Below are 17266 nucleotides of genomic sequence, written 5' to 3'. Positions count from 1 at the left end.
CCGTTCCATGTTCTATCTAAAGAATGGCACGTTCTATCTGCCGTTGGCCATGGAACAGGTGTTCCATTGCGGGTTACCTGAGGTCACATTGCACGTAAGTCGTGCGTAATGACCCACACATTCAATTTTATGTGCCTAAGACCTTCAAAATGCATCAAATCTCATCATTGTTAGCATTTGCATACCTGTAAGAAGATTAGTAAAGCTTTCGAGATTCAATGTGCTTGTTGTTGCATCTTTGTTCTCAATTACATGGCTACTATATAATTCATTTATTTGAGAATCTTTGCCAGTTTTACACTGGGGTAAGTTTGGAATAGTCCACTTTTACGTGGGAGGGAGATGGACTGAAATATGCTGTATTTGCTCCCAAGCAAATGTCGGCCTCTCTAGTTCACTTTATGTTCACTGTTGCAAAAGTTCACGTCTCAGAATGGAGGTGTTAACGGAATTATACATGCGTACATGTATGGCAGGAGATTCAGAAGAAAAGCAAGTTTTCGTCTTATCACATTCAAAGTTCCGAAAAAATTATTGCAGACATTGTAATGTTTGTTCATCTGATCAATTCAGCTGTAATAATGTAGACTGCTCCATACCCGTAACATTCTAAATGTGTGCTAAACTAAAAGGAGCATCTTTCTTGGGGTGTGTAGTACATCATTGTGTTATCATGGTATGTATATCATCCAGAAATAATTTCATCTAAAATACTTCCCTGAGGTACCCCACAAGAGACCCGAGTATTGTCCCTGAACTGAAGTCACGTGCACTGGAAGCACTCAAGCCTCGGTCACAACCCGCCGTGCGTGCCTTTTGTCCGTACGTTTTTTGGGAGGCCATGTCTGCTACGTTTTTTCCGAAAACGTGGGGAAGGAGTGGCGTTGACGCACGTCACTCGCACGATTGCGCAAAGTATAAGCGTGTGGTCTGCACACCAAGTCTGGCCGTGAGCGGTTGCGTGCATCGTACGTTGCGCAAATGGTGAGTTGTACGTGCTTACAACGTACAATCTCTGTGCGATTGCAACTTTACCGTAAGGAGGCTACAGTGAGTGTACTCACACGTGCTTCTTCCACACGGCATGTACGGGGCACGCGCGTCGCTCGTACTCGCACGCACGGGTGGTGAATCCGCAGACCGCACGCAGAAAAAGTTTTACATGCACTTAAAAATTCTATGGCGTGTCTGCGTGCTCCCAAATCTGTAAGATTCCGTACGGAGGCGGTACTCACCACGCACGGATACTCTACGTTTGCCCACATTTTTGCAAGTAGACAGCACGCAGAAGCACGTACGGCGGGTTGTGACCGTAGCCTCAGATAGGTAAGATCAAAATCATCAAAATTGAGAGATAAACATACCTCTGTCTTCTCATATAGTAGGGTTGTTTTGTTCTTCAGCTCCAGTGCCAGTTTTTCCTCTGCTTCCCTGCAGTTTGTGAGCTGCTCTGCTAGGTGGTGCTTCTGTACTGCTAGCTGCTGGTTCTGATGTTGGATCTCCTCCATTACATCCTGCTGTCTGTGACATTCCATTAAGAGATATCAAACAATATCATGGAATTGGATATCACCTGATATGCATGCATTTGATATACTTACTTGAAATGCTCATGCATGTAACAAGTAAGAAATCTCTATAATTTACCGATAACTTTTTCAAAATTTTCACAATTTATGTTTAATAATATTCACCTTTATGTAACCTATGTGTCACTAGACTAGTAGTATGATATTCCATCATTTACAGCTAAGGCCACACTGATGACATTTGCGAGCCTTGATTTTCGTCTATTCTAAAAAAATCACCTCTTGTTGCTCCCTCCGAGGCTCTGGCCTCAAATTTAAGTTTCGAGTTTATCTATCTATCCAGAGTGTGTCTCAGATCTACAGATCTGTTTTTTTTCAGGCATACCTGGGCACACAGTGGAAAATACAATCCTGGAAACAAAAACACAATTTACAAATAATGCTACATGTACATTTGTTACATGTAGTACAGTACAACCAATCAAGGTGCTCACCGCAAGGCACGAAATACCCATGTGCAATGTGCAAAATGAACACGATTCTCAAGATTTGCACATAAAAATAGTTTGAATGTGCAATCTTACACCTAGAAAATACTGGTATCATGTTTGCACTGTGTATCTTTGAAGTTTCTTTTGATATTTATCTTCTTGTTTCAATTCAAATAAATAAGATTTTTTATTTATTTTTTTCTTGAAAGTTAAATCATCATCCAAATTACACAAAGTTAGGAAGGTCAGTTTGATTTATTGTGGGTTTACATAATTTTTGCAGGATCCACCTGAAAAAGAAATCGTGTACAGCTTTCAAAACAGGGTGGCCTTGGCTGAGATATGATGTTGTCAAAAAATCTATGATGTTGTCAAAAAAACTTTTCAAGTCTAAGGTCAACGAACCTCTGTCCTCACTGGCTGTACAGTAACCAAAACATTTGAGTAGCTATATGGAAACTTTAAGATATATAAAGTTTTGTATGCTGTGACAGGCTAAGAAGGTTTATACACAGTAAAACAGTAACCGTTGCAAATGGACTAAATATCATTTTGCACGTAAATTTTTCAAATTGCACCTAAAACTTTTGCCAACGTGCAATTTTGCACATACCTGAAAAAAAGGATTTCGAGCCGTGTCACCTGTACATGAACCTACTATTAGTCTTCTTCCAATCAGTTTCCAGTTCCAGTCCCTCTACAGTCTGTTTTTACCTCCAGGGAAGGAGAGGTACTATAACTGGTCGCAGTTTTCATGTTCGCAGCTGTTTCTCGCAGTGGGGTGAACGTTGTTTTTTTTTGGACTCGGTATACGTTTTGCTATTAGGCTGCAGGTGATGCACGTTCCTTTATTACTCAGTGAAGGAGGTATATCTCCTTTAGGAGTATTGTGGTCAGGTGATTTTTCGTGTTCGCAGTGGCACATGTATCATGTGTGTGCTGTACTATACTAGTATGTTAGAGCACAATTCCTGGGCCTTGTATAAACCATCATGTATTTATACATTACATGTATTAAATTTACATGTAACATCAGCTGAGTCAAGACTTTGTGTCTGTTGTTACATTGTCAGCTGCACACATACATGTGTACACATACATGTACATGTACAGTGCACTGTGCTCCAGTTTGCTTTTCTTTTTCATCAATTTCAAGTTTTCCTCCTGTTTTTAATGCAGACACTTGGCCCATTATGCTATAATATAATTAATAAGTTGACTCACTTGGACCATGTGTCCTGTCTTCTCTCCTCAACTTGCTTCTGTTTTGTCACGTGACCCTCCAATGCCTGCACTTTGGACTCTAACGTACTTACCAGCTGAAAAAGAGATATTAGATTGTACAAAGCAGGTACAGTAGAACTTTTCTAACCGACACATGTACATAACGGCCCTTTTTTCTTGGTCCTGATCTTTCCCCAGTGGATGTACTATATATAAATTATTGTGGTTGTTGCATTTGGGTTGGACAAGTGGTCGGCTTAAGCAAGGGTCACAACCCACCGTACCTGTTTTTTGTCTATAGGTTTTATTGGGAGGCCACATCCGCCATGTTTTTCTGAACACGTGGGCAAGCTAGAGCAGGGAGGGAGTACATGCCTGGCCGTGAGCAGTTGAATGCATCATTCATTGCTCAAGTGGTGAGTTGTAAGTGCTTACAGCGTACGATTGTCATGTTACTGTGCATATTTACAGGCCATACTTATAAACTGCTTATGTACGGTTTCCTCACTCGCATGTTGTACAGGGCTCGCACGGGGGGTGAGTCCGCAGCCCGAAAGCAGGAAAAGTTCTGCATGAACGTAAGTGCTACAGGTGTATCTGTGTGCTCCCAAATCTGTTGGATTCTGTACGAAGGCGGTACTCGCCACTTACAGATCCCAACATTTTCCCACGTTTTCACACGCAGACAGCACACAGTTGTATGTACAGCAATGGGGGGAAATCAGGACCGAGAAAGGCACACAAAAAATTGGCCCAATCTCTTCGAATCCTATGATGGCTGCTTTATCTTCAAGTATTTGTGTTTTCAGTGTTCTTAGAGATCCCCATGTACTTCTTTTTAGCTAACAAATATTCTAAAAACCTCCCCTCCTATTTTTCTAGTAAAAGGGTTCTTCAGGTCATTTTGTTAATTTAATATTAGGAGCCAAAAATGTACATACATGTGTACATGTATTCAACACTTTTTGCTTTCCACTGAGAACGGCTGGCTGGCAAACCATCCCGTCAGCATGACTGAGCACTGGGTGTCAAACCTCAAATAAAGTACGCACCACGACTTTGGCGACAGTCTGAGACACTTTGGACTTTGAAAAGTTCAACAAGTGAACACTTTATACGGGACTTTATAGTTCTTGAATTTCCTCATTTACATATCAATTCAGTTACATTGTAAGTGTTTCTTGGCATCCTTCTGTTTCAAAAAACAATGGAGACCGTGTCAGTTCCTACATCTGAGTGAGGAGGGTTGACACGGTGGCCTTTGCTTGGATTTGTTTAAGGTGGATAACAGGTTGCGAATCTGAGACACAAACACTTTGGGCATCCGTCTTCCCCAGTGGATCGATATCGAGGGAGATGTGCTGGTTCCGGTTGGGATGCCTGCAGCGAGGTGCCTGATGACTTGGTTACGCTCAAGGTCCGCCTTGATCACGCCAGCCCGCCTGGCGCTGCTCTCATAAGTGTATACTCATGTACAATTGTAAATTATACAGGTCACACAGGTTCGCATCCAAAACTTCATTTTCACAGAGGTAAAAGACTTGGCACATTACCTTTGTTTTCTCTACAGTGGTCAGCGTCTGAGCCCTCAGCTCCTCTCGTAGTCTGATGGTCTCCTCTTTTCCTGCACTATGTTTGGCTTCAGTCATTTTAAGTTTGTTTTCCAGAAATTCGATTCTGGCCTGAAGTTCATGCTCCTTGTTTTCCCTATGAGCCTCCTTCTCGCGAAAGCCCTGCAAAGATTGCAATAGAAGGAGCAATTTGTTGTGTTTTTAGTTGGGCCATATTGATTTGATTATAATATATTATGGATGACATCTGCATAGTTTATGCATGAATTTTGTCCGCTTCCCAAAACAAATGGTACAAGCAGGTAAATTAGCAAATATTTACCATAAATTGCAATATTGAAATATTGGAAAAGGATACTAATGTCATAGAATGCCAATTCCAACTAAGGAAAATAAGAAAATGTGAAGAAATGAAAATGAAGAGTCTAATTTTTTTGCCATACTATACTCTGTGTTTGTTCAAACTTCATGACCACATAGATTTCAACTTTTTTGCCAAACTTTTTTCATTCACACGCTAGCATGACAGTTTTGGGGTTCTCAGAGGATGTCATCCATATATTAATCAAATCAACATGGCCTTGCTGAGTTATATATATTAACTACAGTAGTGTAGGCTATATTCCGGACAATGGATCTTTGGGACCCTCGGGATCAAAGTAGGTAATTATCTGCCGGGTCCCCGACCTCTAATGCCACATGGGTTCAGTCAGACTCCACCAGGCCAGCGGTAACACGAGGGAGGCAATACCCCTGCCAGCAACATACACACTGCACAAAATACATTATTTCTGTGTAAAGGTCCCAACTGTAACTGTAAGTGTTACCTTTAAAAATGGTTTTATTAAAGATAGGATTTCGTGCAGTGACATGTTGGTACATGTAAGTGTAATTTTCATTGATGATCTCACACTCTCTATATCTGTTTAAACTACAATGTACATTCGTGGATAAATATATAGAGCTAGTTGAATGTTGAATGTTGAATTTTGGTGTCATTAACACAAGATACATTTGTAAGACCACACCAATCTAATTTGTTGGTTCACAGATTCAGTCGCTTCATTTTTTCCGATTTGCAAAAAACAACATTTAAGCCTCTGAATCAACTTCAAAATGCTTAATAAATCATATTTTGGCCACAGCCGTTGAAGGAAGTCCCTTCTTTTCACAGTTGTTACAGTTTTTCTATCTACACAATGTATCAATGCAGTGGTTTGATTAAAAGTTTGAAATTCATTGTTTGAATTGCAAACCAGCCTGGTATGTTGACGTCATGGCTCCTTGTTACAAATTCAATGTATTTCTTTTTGCCATACATTCTACCAGTTATAGTTGTTGAGCAATAAAGTTGATTTGATTTTGGCTCCTGTCATACATGTAGCAATTGGGGCTATCATGGGATGCCTATAGGGCTGTTTTTATTTTTTTCGTCTCTTGTCAAACCAACAAATCAAATTAATGTGGCCTAAAGTAACTTACTTCTGCCAACTTTTCCTGAAGCTCACTTGTTTTGGCTATGCTGTCTGCTGTAAGCTAAAAAACACAAACAAGAATAGTTTTAGACAGGTTTCCATTACTCAAGTGTTAGGCCTAAAATTCTGAAAGCAACATCATTTAAGAGACACAAACAGTTTCAGATAAGTAATACTGTATAAACTTACGTCGATGAAGGTTAGACATCCAGGTAATACGATACGCCAAAAAGCAGTTACTCAAGCAACTGGATATGATTTTGAAAACGTCAGACGTTTCAGCTAGTATCCACTAGCTTTCGTCAGTGACTGAGAGACCAGAGGGGAAAACAGGTTTATAAGCACAACCTACTGATTGATATGCAAATAAAGTGAAGACAAATTTTTGGAAGTCGAAAAAGGAACAAAAGTCAGACAAGTCAAGACAAGATGATGCAAATTAGTCTGAAAGCTCCTGTTATACAGAACAGGAGCTTAAGTGTTGTCTGTTCTCGGGGCTGGGAGTGCCAAATCCCAAGTGCCGGAAAGATCGACCCGTAGCCCCCCTTCCCTGTTGAGGGTGGGGTTGTACATTCTTTCATATATTCATGAATATTTCATTCAATATTTCATATTATCTTTCATAACCTGTTTTCCCCTCTGGTCTCTCAGTCACTGACGAAAGCTAGTGGATACTAGCTGAAACGTCTGACGTTTTCAAAATCATATCCAGTTGCTTGAGTAACTGCTTTTTGGCGTACTGTATAAACTTAGTTCATACATTTGTTGCCTTCGTCAAAAGGGTATACATGTAATTGTTTTGGACATTGGTGTGGGTTGACGTTATAACTCAATTATTTTTCATCGCATCTTTTCATTTCATACATGTAGATAGCTATTGTGTTCAGAAAGAAATATAATATTGTATGAGTTGTGGCCCTTATACATTATACATTTGTATATATATTAGCAGCTTGTTCTGGAACTGCAGAATGGTTTGTTTCAAAATTTTGAAGAGAGGATGACTAAAGAATCGGTTGACACATTGTAATTATTTTTGGTATGTACGTAGCTGTAGTGATGCTTGACATAATAAAATTACAATTATGCAAATCAGGATCTATTTTGCATATTCGATAAGGAAATTCTATACATCTGCTATGTTCAATAATAGGACTATGAAACACTTTTGACATGTAGTTGACAACAATAGGCCACTTTCGGCCTGTTGCACTCCTAGTCCACCAACTTGCTGAAGATGCTGGGGTGAGGGCCGAACACCTAGGGCAGTTAATGGCGGATAGAGCGGCGTGGCGAGAAAGAGTGGACTTGGTCCAGGCAATTCGCCCGACCTGATGATGATGATGCACTCCTAGTCAAGTCTGCAATGTTAGACAGTGATGACTTCAATTGCTCCAACATGACTGAACAGAGCCAGTTTAATGCCAACCTTGGAAACCTTTGTTTGAAGGTCCGCCACCTTCTGTTTGGAAGCCTCCAGTGAGTTTTGTTCTTGCCTCAGCTCCTTCTCCAGCGCCTCCGCCCTCCTCGCTGCCACAAATCTGTCCTGCTCCAGCTGGGAGATGGTCTGTCTGTGGGCATTAATCTCAGCCCTGGAACAGGAAACGTGGCGTCAGTGGCGCAACGGTTAGAGCGTTGGACTCGGAACCGAGAGGTACCGGGTTCAATACCCACCGTGGCCCGACGTTGTGCCCTTGGGAATTAAGCACTTTACACGACTTCCTCACCTATACAGTGGAGTGATGCCCACCGAGCCTCTTAGGCTAATCTGTCTGTCAAGGTGCCAAAAACACCTTACGGATTTGGTGCGCCGATGTGACAACATCTCATATTGGCCACTGAGAGCCATAAAATTTTTTTTTTGGGGGGGAACAGGAAATCATCAGTCTGTACAATGTACATCCACTTTCAACATGAAGATAAATTAGTAAAAGGTAATTTACTTTTCTATTGTATACGTTAGGCCACACAAATTCTATAATTATTGCTTCTCAGAATAACCTGCTTCATTTTTAAAAATCACAATCACATAGTATTACATAGGATGTATGTGAACATAATTCAAACTCCTCCACAAGACAGAACAGGGGGCTAAGTCGTCCCACCTTATGTCAAGAACACCTCTGAAGCTCTACAGAGAATTTTTGGGACACATGGAATAAAAACGTGTTTCAAACCTACCCGTACATTAAGATAGTTGTTAGTGGCACCTAAAGACAAGACCCCGAAAGAACAGAAGTGTGGGGTGATACATTATTTTGTATACCAAATTCGGTGCGCAGGACAAAACATCACAGGACTAGTACTGTGCCCAGAGACATACATGTAGTTATTAGGGGAAATGGAACGGTCTTTCAAGGCTAGATTCTCAGAACACAGGCATTCTAGCACGGCGGAAGTGTCGCAACACATACATTTTGAGTCCCCCGGACACACAGTATCACTTGACAAGGTGCGCATTTTAGATACGGAGCAGGACTACTTTGTAAGGGGTGTGAAGGAAGCAGTTTATATCAGGGCCCATCAACCCTCTCTGAACCATGATGGTGGGAGAGTCTTCCCGCCACTTTTGATGTGCTCCTGACGTCATCATGCCTCTGACTTCCGGAGAGTGATCAGCGAGTGCATCATTCATCTGACAATGGTTGACAAGTTCAACCGAAAATTCATGGTGAGTTATTTCTTTGTGTTGGAACAAGCTTGAACTCTATTACTATGGATTCTACCAACACAGATGAGCCTTCATTCGAATATAAACGAATTTGTTTCATTAAAAGTTCAAAATTCATTGTTTGAATAATTTATTATAAAACAGCCTGATATGTTGAAAAAAATTGTCTCACTCCTTTTGGGACTATCAGAGGATGCCCATGTCTGTTTTTATTTTTTTCCTGAAAAAATCTTAGAACAAATCAATCAAATTGGTGTAGTCTAACAATGAGAATATACTGCATGACTGTCATTGAATAGTGGTGTTTCTGAAATATGCATTTACGTCAATATGAAAACTGCTACTAAGAAAAAAAAAAAACATGCATCATCATGAACATAATGGCTAACCACATGCCCAATTACATAGAAATACAACAGCGAGAACTATGACTTTGAGCTGCAAACATACATTGTATTTATTACAATTAAACAGCCCTATACTTATATAAGAACAGGCGACCCACAGCTGTTTAATTACAGCCCCACCCCAATGTCTGCCTGAAGGAAACCAGGAAACTAGCCCGCTATTGGGCACAGCCTAGTAATAGGGCTTTCCTATGTTAATATATGGGAATTACGTCAAAACAACGTCGTCAAAAATTCATATACCTGAGTTTTAGACCTTGAAGAACATACATGTACATTGGCAGGGTAGTCAAACCTCTCAAGTCTCCATTCACCAAAAATGAAAAAATCCTACGCACCTAAACCATGTGAGAATACTATCCGAACATTGAGAAGTGACCCCTGAACCCTCTGGACAGCTGATGACCGCATGTAAACCTATATCTTCTTCAGCGAGCCAGACAGCACATGCATGGCTGCAAGTCTGTTTTTTCACCAAAATGAAAATACTACAACCCTTACCTATAACATCCAAGTCCAAAACAACAAAATTTCCCAAGAAAAAGATTTCTTTACACTCTACATGTACATTACATTGCCATCTCTATATACTAGAACTGGGCCCTCTGCGCCTGCGCTATTCCTGACCTTTGCCCTAGGCCTATTCAAAACGTGTTCTTTTTTCGGCCAGTCCAATATGCCCTTAAATGTAGGGGTGCTCCTGAAATTTAACATTGACCAGGAAAACAGCTACGGTGAAAATAAAAATACATGTATGTGCATCATCACCGGCATGCTTGCAGACGACGTATAAAATTACATGCCGATTAAACAAAGGGAACTGTGTGTTTTAGCTGCAAACACGAAAAACTGACTGACCACAATACTCCTGCAGGAGGTACACCTCCTTCAATAACTAACAACCCGGAGGTATAAAATCTTAGATTTTCCTTGTTTACATCATTCTGCAATTGTCTGTTTCTATCCAAACTAAATAACGTTAGGCATACAGAATTTGCAGAATGCTACAGTGTGATTCACAATCATTATCATGGTGAAAAAATTGTATTGGTTTCTAACCTACTGTACAATGTACACGTGGTGGCCGAGAACGCCAGCTCTGCTCTGCTGTTCCAGCTATGGCTATTTTGCATTCTACTGTAGCAATTTGCAAAAGCTCAAAATAACTCCTATACACCTATCTGAGGGACTTCCCTAACCAACGCTAGGTACTCATTTTCACCTGAGTAAAGTGAGGAAAGTCATGTAAAGTGCTTTTCCCAAGGGCACAAGATCAGTGACAAGGTAGGATTCGAACCCGGGACCTCTTGGTTCTGAGATGAACACTCTTCCGCTACGCCACACGACCCCAAATGAGGATCTTCTTTGCATTATCAATGACTCTGGAAATATTAATAAATTGTCGCTCATAATGGTTAACCTCATTTGGCGATAATAGGCATGGGCTTTGTGGAAATCTTGTTGCTATCGTAACATGTACCAGTGGCAAGAAAATGGAGAAGGCAGGGATTGACCCTGTGACTTTATGGTCCAGGGTCTGAGGATTGACATGCATCACATGACACTGCCACTATATATACATCTGCAAACTACTGAAGACAAAGGTGACACATCATCATTCTGAAAATATCAAGGCACAAGGTAGCACTTACTTAAACTCCTGGTCTTGCAGATCTTGAGCTAGCTTCCCTTGCTGCCGCACTTCTTCCAACAAATTGATGGCTTTCATATCCGTATGAAGAAGGTGATTTCTTTCCAGCTCCAAGCAGCGCTTTAGATTCTACAACATAAACAACATGGTGAAACTCCTTACACCTCTGATGAACATCTAGTTTTAGTGTTCCCTCACAGTTTTCAACATCTTTGAGGTTTCTCACTCCTGTATGCTAGGGTCACATTTCTAAGCTGGGCTATTTGTGTGAATGAAAAATAAACCATTCATAATGTCATTGACAAAGTTAAACTGTTCTTCAGCTGAATTGCCTTTTCCAGAAGATTTTTTGATTTGGCAGGGTGACAGTGGAGTGTCTGTGGTGTGTGTCTGTATGTATACCAAAAGCATGATTCAAAAAGCTGTAGAATGCTGGATCTTTATTACATTTGCTCTGAGGTGAGTAGTGGTTGTGGAAACAAGTTGAAAAATAGTTACCTAGCCTGGGGTTCCAATGGCAGCAGGCTTTGTATGCATTTGTTATTTGTACAAAATGATAAGCTGTGAAGAAATCTTAAATCTTCAAGCAAAGGAAATTATTCTTTCTAAAATTTTCACTAAAGAATCTGTCCTGATTTTTTTATGGTTCTTAACAGAGTTTGGACCTCGGAAATTTTTTGAATATTTTGAAAAGTTCCAAAAGTGGGAAAGTTCATCAGGAATTTACAGTAATGGAAAAATTTGGACGGACATACGCAAAAATGTGTGACAGGGGCTTTAGTTCTTTCATAGTCTCAATTCTATGTCTGTTTTCCCTGAAATTGAATGTTACTGACAAATTAATACTGACAATTATATATGCTTAGTACTGGTTACCGTTATTTCTGTAACATAGTCCACCATCTGTTTTTCTATGTTATCTCTCTCCATCTCCATTTGACTGGACAAACTGTCTTTCTCTACCAGTCGTGTCTGCAGTTTCTGGAGTGTGTTCCTCAGAGATGCCTCTTTGGTCTCCAGCTGATGGTATTTCTCCTGTTGTAAAACAGAAACATACTTAGTCCCATGCAAACAGTGCCTGTTGTTTGCTACAGCCAGTCTTTGTGCCTGCTAGACAAAATTACATCCTTGATACAACTGGAAGTCGTAAGCGTCGCCAAGTGCCTAGGAGTGACTTTTCTGGCCGACCTGGGGTGGGCACTTACATGTAAATCAAAGACATCACAAAAAAAAGAAAAGGAAGTCAAAGATTGTACATTCTCTGTCAACTTAAACATTTCAACCTACCTGTTGAAAACTTGCTTTATACTTACATGTGAGCCACAGCAAGTAAATTTTAAGGATGACATCAGCGTCCACATTGATTTTCGTCCGATTTTGGGGGAAAAAAGAAGAAATTTGTTGCCCTCGAGTCTGACAATGGTCAACATGCCGAAAATGGGCAAAGATGTCTGTTGTCATGCCGGAACATTAATAGCACAGATAAGATGAAAGGAGACAAGACAGGGCTCTGATTTAATGTTTTGTCTTTTACTTTGATGCAGTGATGTATTTCATTCCTTTTACATGTAATGGTGGCTGTGTACATGTGATGTTACCAATGAATCAAAACCAATTTTGTACACTGATTGAAAATTTTTATTTTTCAAAGTTGTTTCAGTGAGAAATGGATGCTGTAACAGTATGCAGTGAACATAGCACAGTATAGGTATCATTTCTTGTTTAACAAGGTTTGTGATGTCAAAATTTGAAAATAAAGGATTTTTTTGCCCGCTTTGTTTTTTTTTTCACCCTATCGCATTAGATCTGGAGTCTGCAGAGGATGTCATCCATAAAATTTACTTGCTGCCCAAAAATAGTACCACTGTAAGTCTTACAAACACACAACACAAAAAGGATTCAACAAAGTGCAACATTAGGATCATCTTGGGCCATAACATCTTGTATGATCAGAGGTGTAAAGTGTATAGAGTTATATAGAGCCCCAATATAAATGACAAAAGGTAAAGTCTGTGCCTACAGTTTGGAAAGCAACTGTCCAAGTCAACCCTCCATCATCACCCAGGCTTTTATGCTGAAGTATAGGGTTGACCAGAATCTCTCAAATAGCGTCATGGTTGTTTTGTGCACTGATTGACAGAAGTTTCTTTGTATTTTCCTTGGGATTTGACAAGTACACAAAAGCAATGCAGCAGTGCATGGTAACAGCCCGTTTTGTTGGGCGCTAATTTCTCATTTTGAGTGAAAATTTATGTGCATCAAAGTATGGGCATGTGGTGCCTACATGTACATGTACTTAGTGATTTTCAGCTCCATCCAAACCAAACGCGGCCTGCAGACTTCTCCAATTTGATTCCTAGATGTCTGTCGGTAACGGAAATAGGCACAAAACATAACGTAGTTGCAAAATGATGAGACAGAAACTAAATCTCTTTTTTTAACGCTGGAAGTTCAATTATCCTGGGGGGCCTCCTTGTGTGTAGTGATCATCACGGTCAGTATAAGTATGTTTTTTTCTGGTCCAAAAAACAGTCCACTGACGTTTCGCTTTTTCGGACCGGATCGATCAAATTTTTATGGACCTGGACTCACCCCTAGTGTTCAGAAATCTTCAATGGAGGATATTTTACTAAAAAAACGCTGATGGATCGCCATGATTTTGTATAATAGGTACATGTGTAGCTTATGATAAGTGATGCCTGACATAACTAAATCACAAATCATGATCTAATTTGCATAACTAATGAGAAATTCTATAAATATGCTGTGTTTTATCTGACAGATCTAGAGACGTGACATCCGGAATAGGCAAAGGTAGGTCTGACTCAGCATTCGTCATACTCAGGAACATTTGGGCAGCCAGAGAGACCCGCACAACCACCAAACTCAGAATCTTTAACTCCAATGTCAAGTCTGTCCTTACCTCGAGATCAACCAAGGCAACACAGCAAAGAATACCTGCCTTAGAAGAATCTATAAAATCAGATGCCGAATCTCCAACATGGAACTGTGGAACAGAGCAGGGCAGAAAGCAGCAGAAACCCAGATTCTACAAAGGAAATGGCCATGGGGCTGGATAGGCCATACTCTGAGGAAAGCACCATCCAGCATAACACACCAGGCTCTAACATGGAACCCACAGCACAGGCAAGAAGAAAGAGAGGCCGGCCTAGAAACAGTTGGAGAAGAGACACTGAGGAGGAGATGAGAGCAGCCAACAGCTGGGAGGACCTGAGAAAGACAGCCCAGAGGCAGGTGAAGTGGAGATCTGTCGTCGATGGCCTATGCTCCAGCTGGAGCGAAGGGCCTAAGAAGAAATTTGGAAGTTCAGTGAGGGTGAACGTCACTAAATGTAATTCATTTAAATCAGGACCTCATTTGCATCTGATGAGGAAAAATTAGTCTCTAGCTTGCGTATGACCAACAATATCAAACTTACTAAGATTTAGCCAGCGAGTTGTGTGTTACTAGGTTGGGGCCATATGAATATTTTGCATAAAAAGTTTACTCATGAGCAGGATTGTACATTGTAAGTCATTTACAGGTGGCCATCACCATGCATAAAATATAGAAAGACAGTAAACATTTCATGGAGGTATGACATTGCAAAACTCTAGTTTCACATGTTGATAGCAATGTGAAAAAGCTGTAATGAAACTCACAATTCATCCTGGTGGCTTCCAATATAAGTCTTTACAAATAAACTAAAGCCAGTCATGTTTAAAGTTAAAACTTTTGATCCAACACGAAAATTCTCTCACCTAGAGCTTTCAACCAGTCACTCTGGTCTTCCTCAGTAGACTGACCCAGTGAAGCTTGTCACGTGGCTTCTTTGAAGTGTGACGTCAACACTGGGTCAAAGGTATCTGGTAGACGATGTCGGCCCCCGTCGCGGTTCAATGTAGGGTGATGGGCCCTGATGTAAATGGCTTCCTTCACCCCTCTCAAGAAATAGTCTTGTTCAGTGTCTAAAATCCTTACAGTGTCTAGTGAAACATGGTGTCCGGGTGACTCAATGTGAATGTGTTGAGACACCTCTGAACTGGCAGAACTAGGCCGTGTATGTTCCTGAAACCTGGCTTTTAGAGACCTCTCCGTTTCACCAATATAAGTTTCCTGGCAGGGCCCCCTGTTATTCTTGCCCTGGCAGGGGATGTGGTAGATGACACCACACTTCTTCTCTTTGGGGGTTTTATCCTTGGGCGCAACAAGAATGTGTCTTAAAGTCTATCGAGCTCTGTACGAGGAGAAAAGGCTAGGAATATCTTACAACGTGCGGAAAAACAGCTTTTAAACGTACGTATCGGTCAAACAGTCCAGAAACTCAAGCGTTTAGACAATCAGAAAACTCGCTTGGAATCCACGCTAGACCAAGCTCTTCCGGCGGATATTGTAACAGAGGTCAGGTCAAGGGTCGAAAGGTCGTACATCCGGGAACATTCCATTGCGAAATCACGTCAACAGGATAAATTCGCGCACTTAGTTCAAAAGAAGGACAACAACAAACCTTCCCTAGCGGCGGATTGTATCCGAAAATGGGTCAAGAACTGTTCTGACAGGATACTCAACGACCCGGAACTCTCCGTTCTCGCGAAGGGACTGAACTTCGCCGCTACACAGCCTAAAATTCCGGTTGTTGACATTATCGCGCAGACCGAGGGAGCGTGCAGAAAACTCGCCCCGAGAGAAGCTAGCTCTCTACGCGCTAAGGTTTCCCAGGTTCTCGGGGGCCCCAGGAAGATCACCCCCAACCTGTCCAAAGAGGAAAGAACCGCTCTAAAATCCCTGAAACAAGACCGGAACATTCTAATACTTCCGGCTGATAAAGGACGTGCCGTAGTAGTGTTAAACAGGGAGGATTACCAACAGAAGTGTAGAGCGTTACTCGACGACGAAAACACGTATCTCCGACTGGGAAAGACAGACCCGACTCCTAAGTACAAGAAACAGCTGATAAGTGTCTCACAACAAATTGAGAAGGAACAGGGCTTCAATAGAGTTACCTATAGAAAACTTTACCCTACAACAGACACTCCACCGAAATTCTACGGACTTCCAAAGATTCATAAGACTGGTGTACCACTTAGACCCATCGTTAGTAGTATTGGTTCCATTACTTACCCCAGTGCAAAATTCTTGGCTGACATACTTTCTCCTTTGGTTGGCAAGTCCCCCCATCATATTGTGAACTCCCAACATTTTACGGAACTCATAAAAGACCAACGTGTAGAAGAGGACGAGGAACTCAGATCCTTCGATGTTACAGCCCTGTTTACCTCAGTTCCTATTGATAAGACTTTGGATGTTATAGCAAGTAGACTCCAGAACGACACCACACTAGCACAACGTACAACTCTCACTCCCCAACATGTTGTAAGCCTTTTAAAGATCTGTTTGGAGTGCACGTACTTTGTACACAATGAAGTGTTTTATCAGCAAATTCATGGTGCAGCAATGGGCTCCCCAGTTTCTCCCATTGTCTGTAACCTTTACATGGAACATCTAGAACAGTTGGCTATTAACACTCGCCCCCACCCCCCACTTTGGTGGTATCGTTATGTTGATGACACTCACACGAAGTTGAAGAAAGTACATGCACAGGAATTTACAGACTTTCTGAACAGTTTAGACCCTGATATTAAGTTTACTACTGAGGAGGAACAGAACAGATCTTTACCTTTTCTTGACACCCTTACAGTCATACAGGAGGACGGGTCACTACAGATACGGATTTACCGGAAACCCACACACACGGATCAATACCTAAACTTTGACTCTAACCATCCACTTGACCACAAACTAGGGGTGATTAGGACTCTATTTCACAGAGCCAACACCATAGTGTCAGATCCACAGGATTTAGAGACTGAGAAGTCCCACCTGACCCAGGCATTAAAAACTTGTGGCTACCCCCAGTGGGCCATCAACAAAGCGACCTGCCCAAAACCTCCTAACACCAAACCCTCAGCAGGAACAAAGTCCAAAGGGTTGGTGGTCCTGCCATACATCAAGGACTTGTCTGAAGCTCTCAGGAGGATTTTCATTTCCCACGGGATTGCAACTTGTTTCAAACCCACCACTACTTTAAGACACATTCTTGTTGCGCCCAAGGATAAAACCCCCAAAGAGAAGAAGTGTGGTGTCATCTACCACATCCCCTGCCAGGGCAAGAATAACAGGGGGCCCTGCCAGGAAACTTATATTGGTGAAACGGAGAGGTCTCTAAAAAGCCAGGTTTCAGGAACAT

At 41.3% G+C, this 17266-nt stretch overlaps 1 protein-coding gene across 1 annotated transcript in view; it reads right to left on the bottom strand.

Moving 5' to 3' along the window:
- The window catches only part of LOC109470424 (citron Rho-interacting kinase-like), a 77123-nt gene that overhangs the window by 54580 nt on the left and 5277 nt on the right, over positions 1-17266 (bottom strand). The window contains 7 exon segments of the mRNA XM_019769367.1: positions 1365-1521; positions 3245-3339; positions 4798-4977; positions 6298-6351; positions 7720-7882; positions 11021-11148; positions 11896-12054. Of these exon segments, the coding sequence (XP_019624926.1) occupies positions 1365-1521; positions 3245-3339; positions 4798-4977; positions 6298-6351; positions 7720-7882; positions 11021-11148; positions 11896-12054 (936 nt within the window).

Source organism: Branchiostoma belcheri, unplaced genomic scaffold, assembly GCF_001625305.1.
Source record: "Branchiostoma belcheri isolate BF01 breed outbred unplaced genomic scaffold, Haploidv18h27 scaffold224, whole genome shotgun sequence".
NCBI lineage: Eukaryota > Metazoa > Chordata > Leptocardii > Amphioxiformes > Branchiostomatidae > Branchiostoma > Branchiostoma belcheri.
This window is presented reverse-complemented; position numbering and strand designations above follow the sequence as displayed.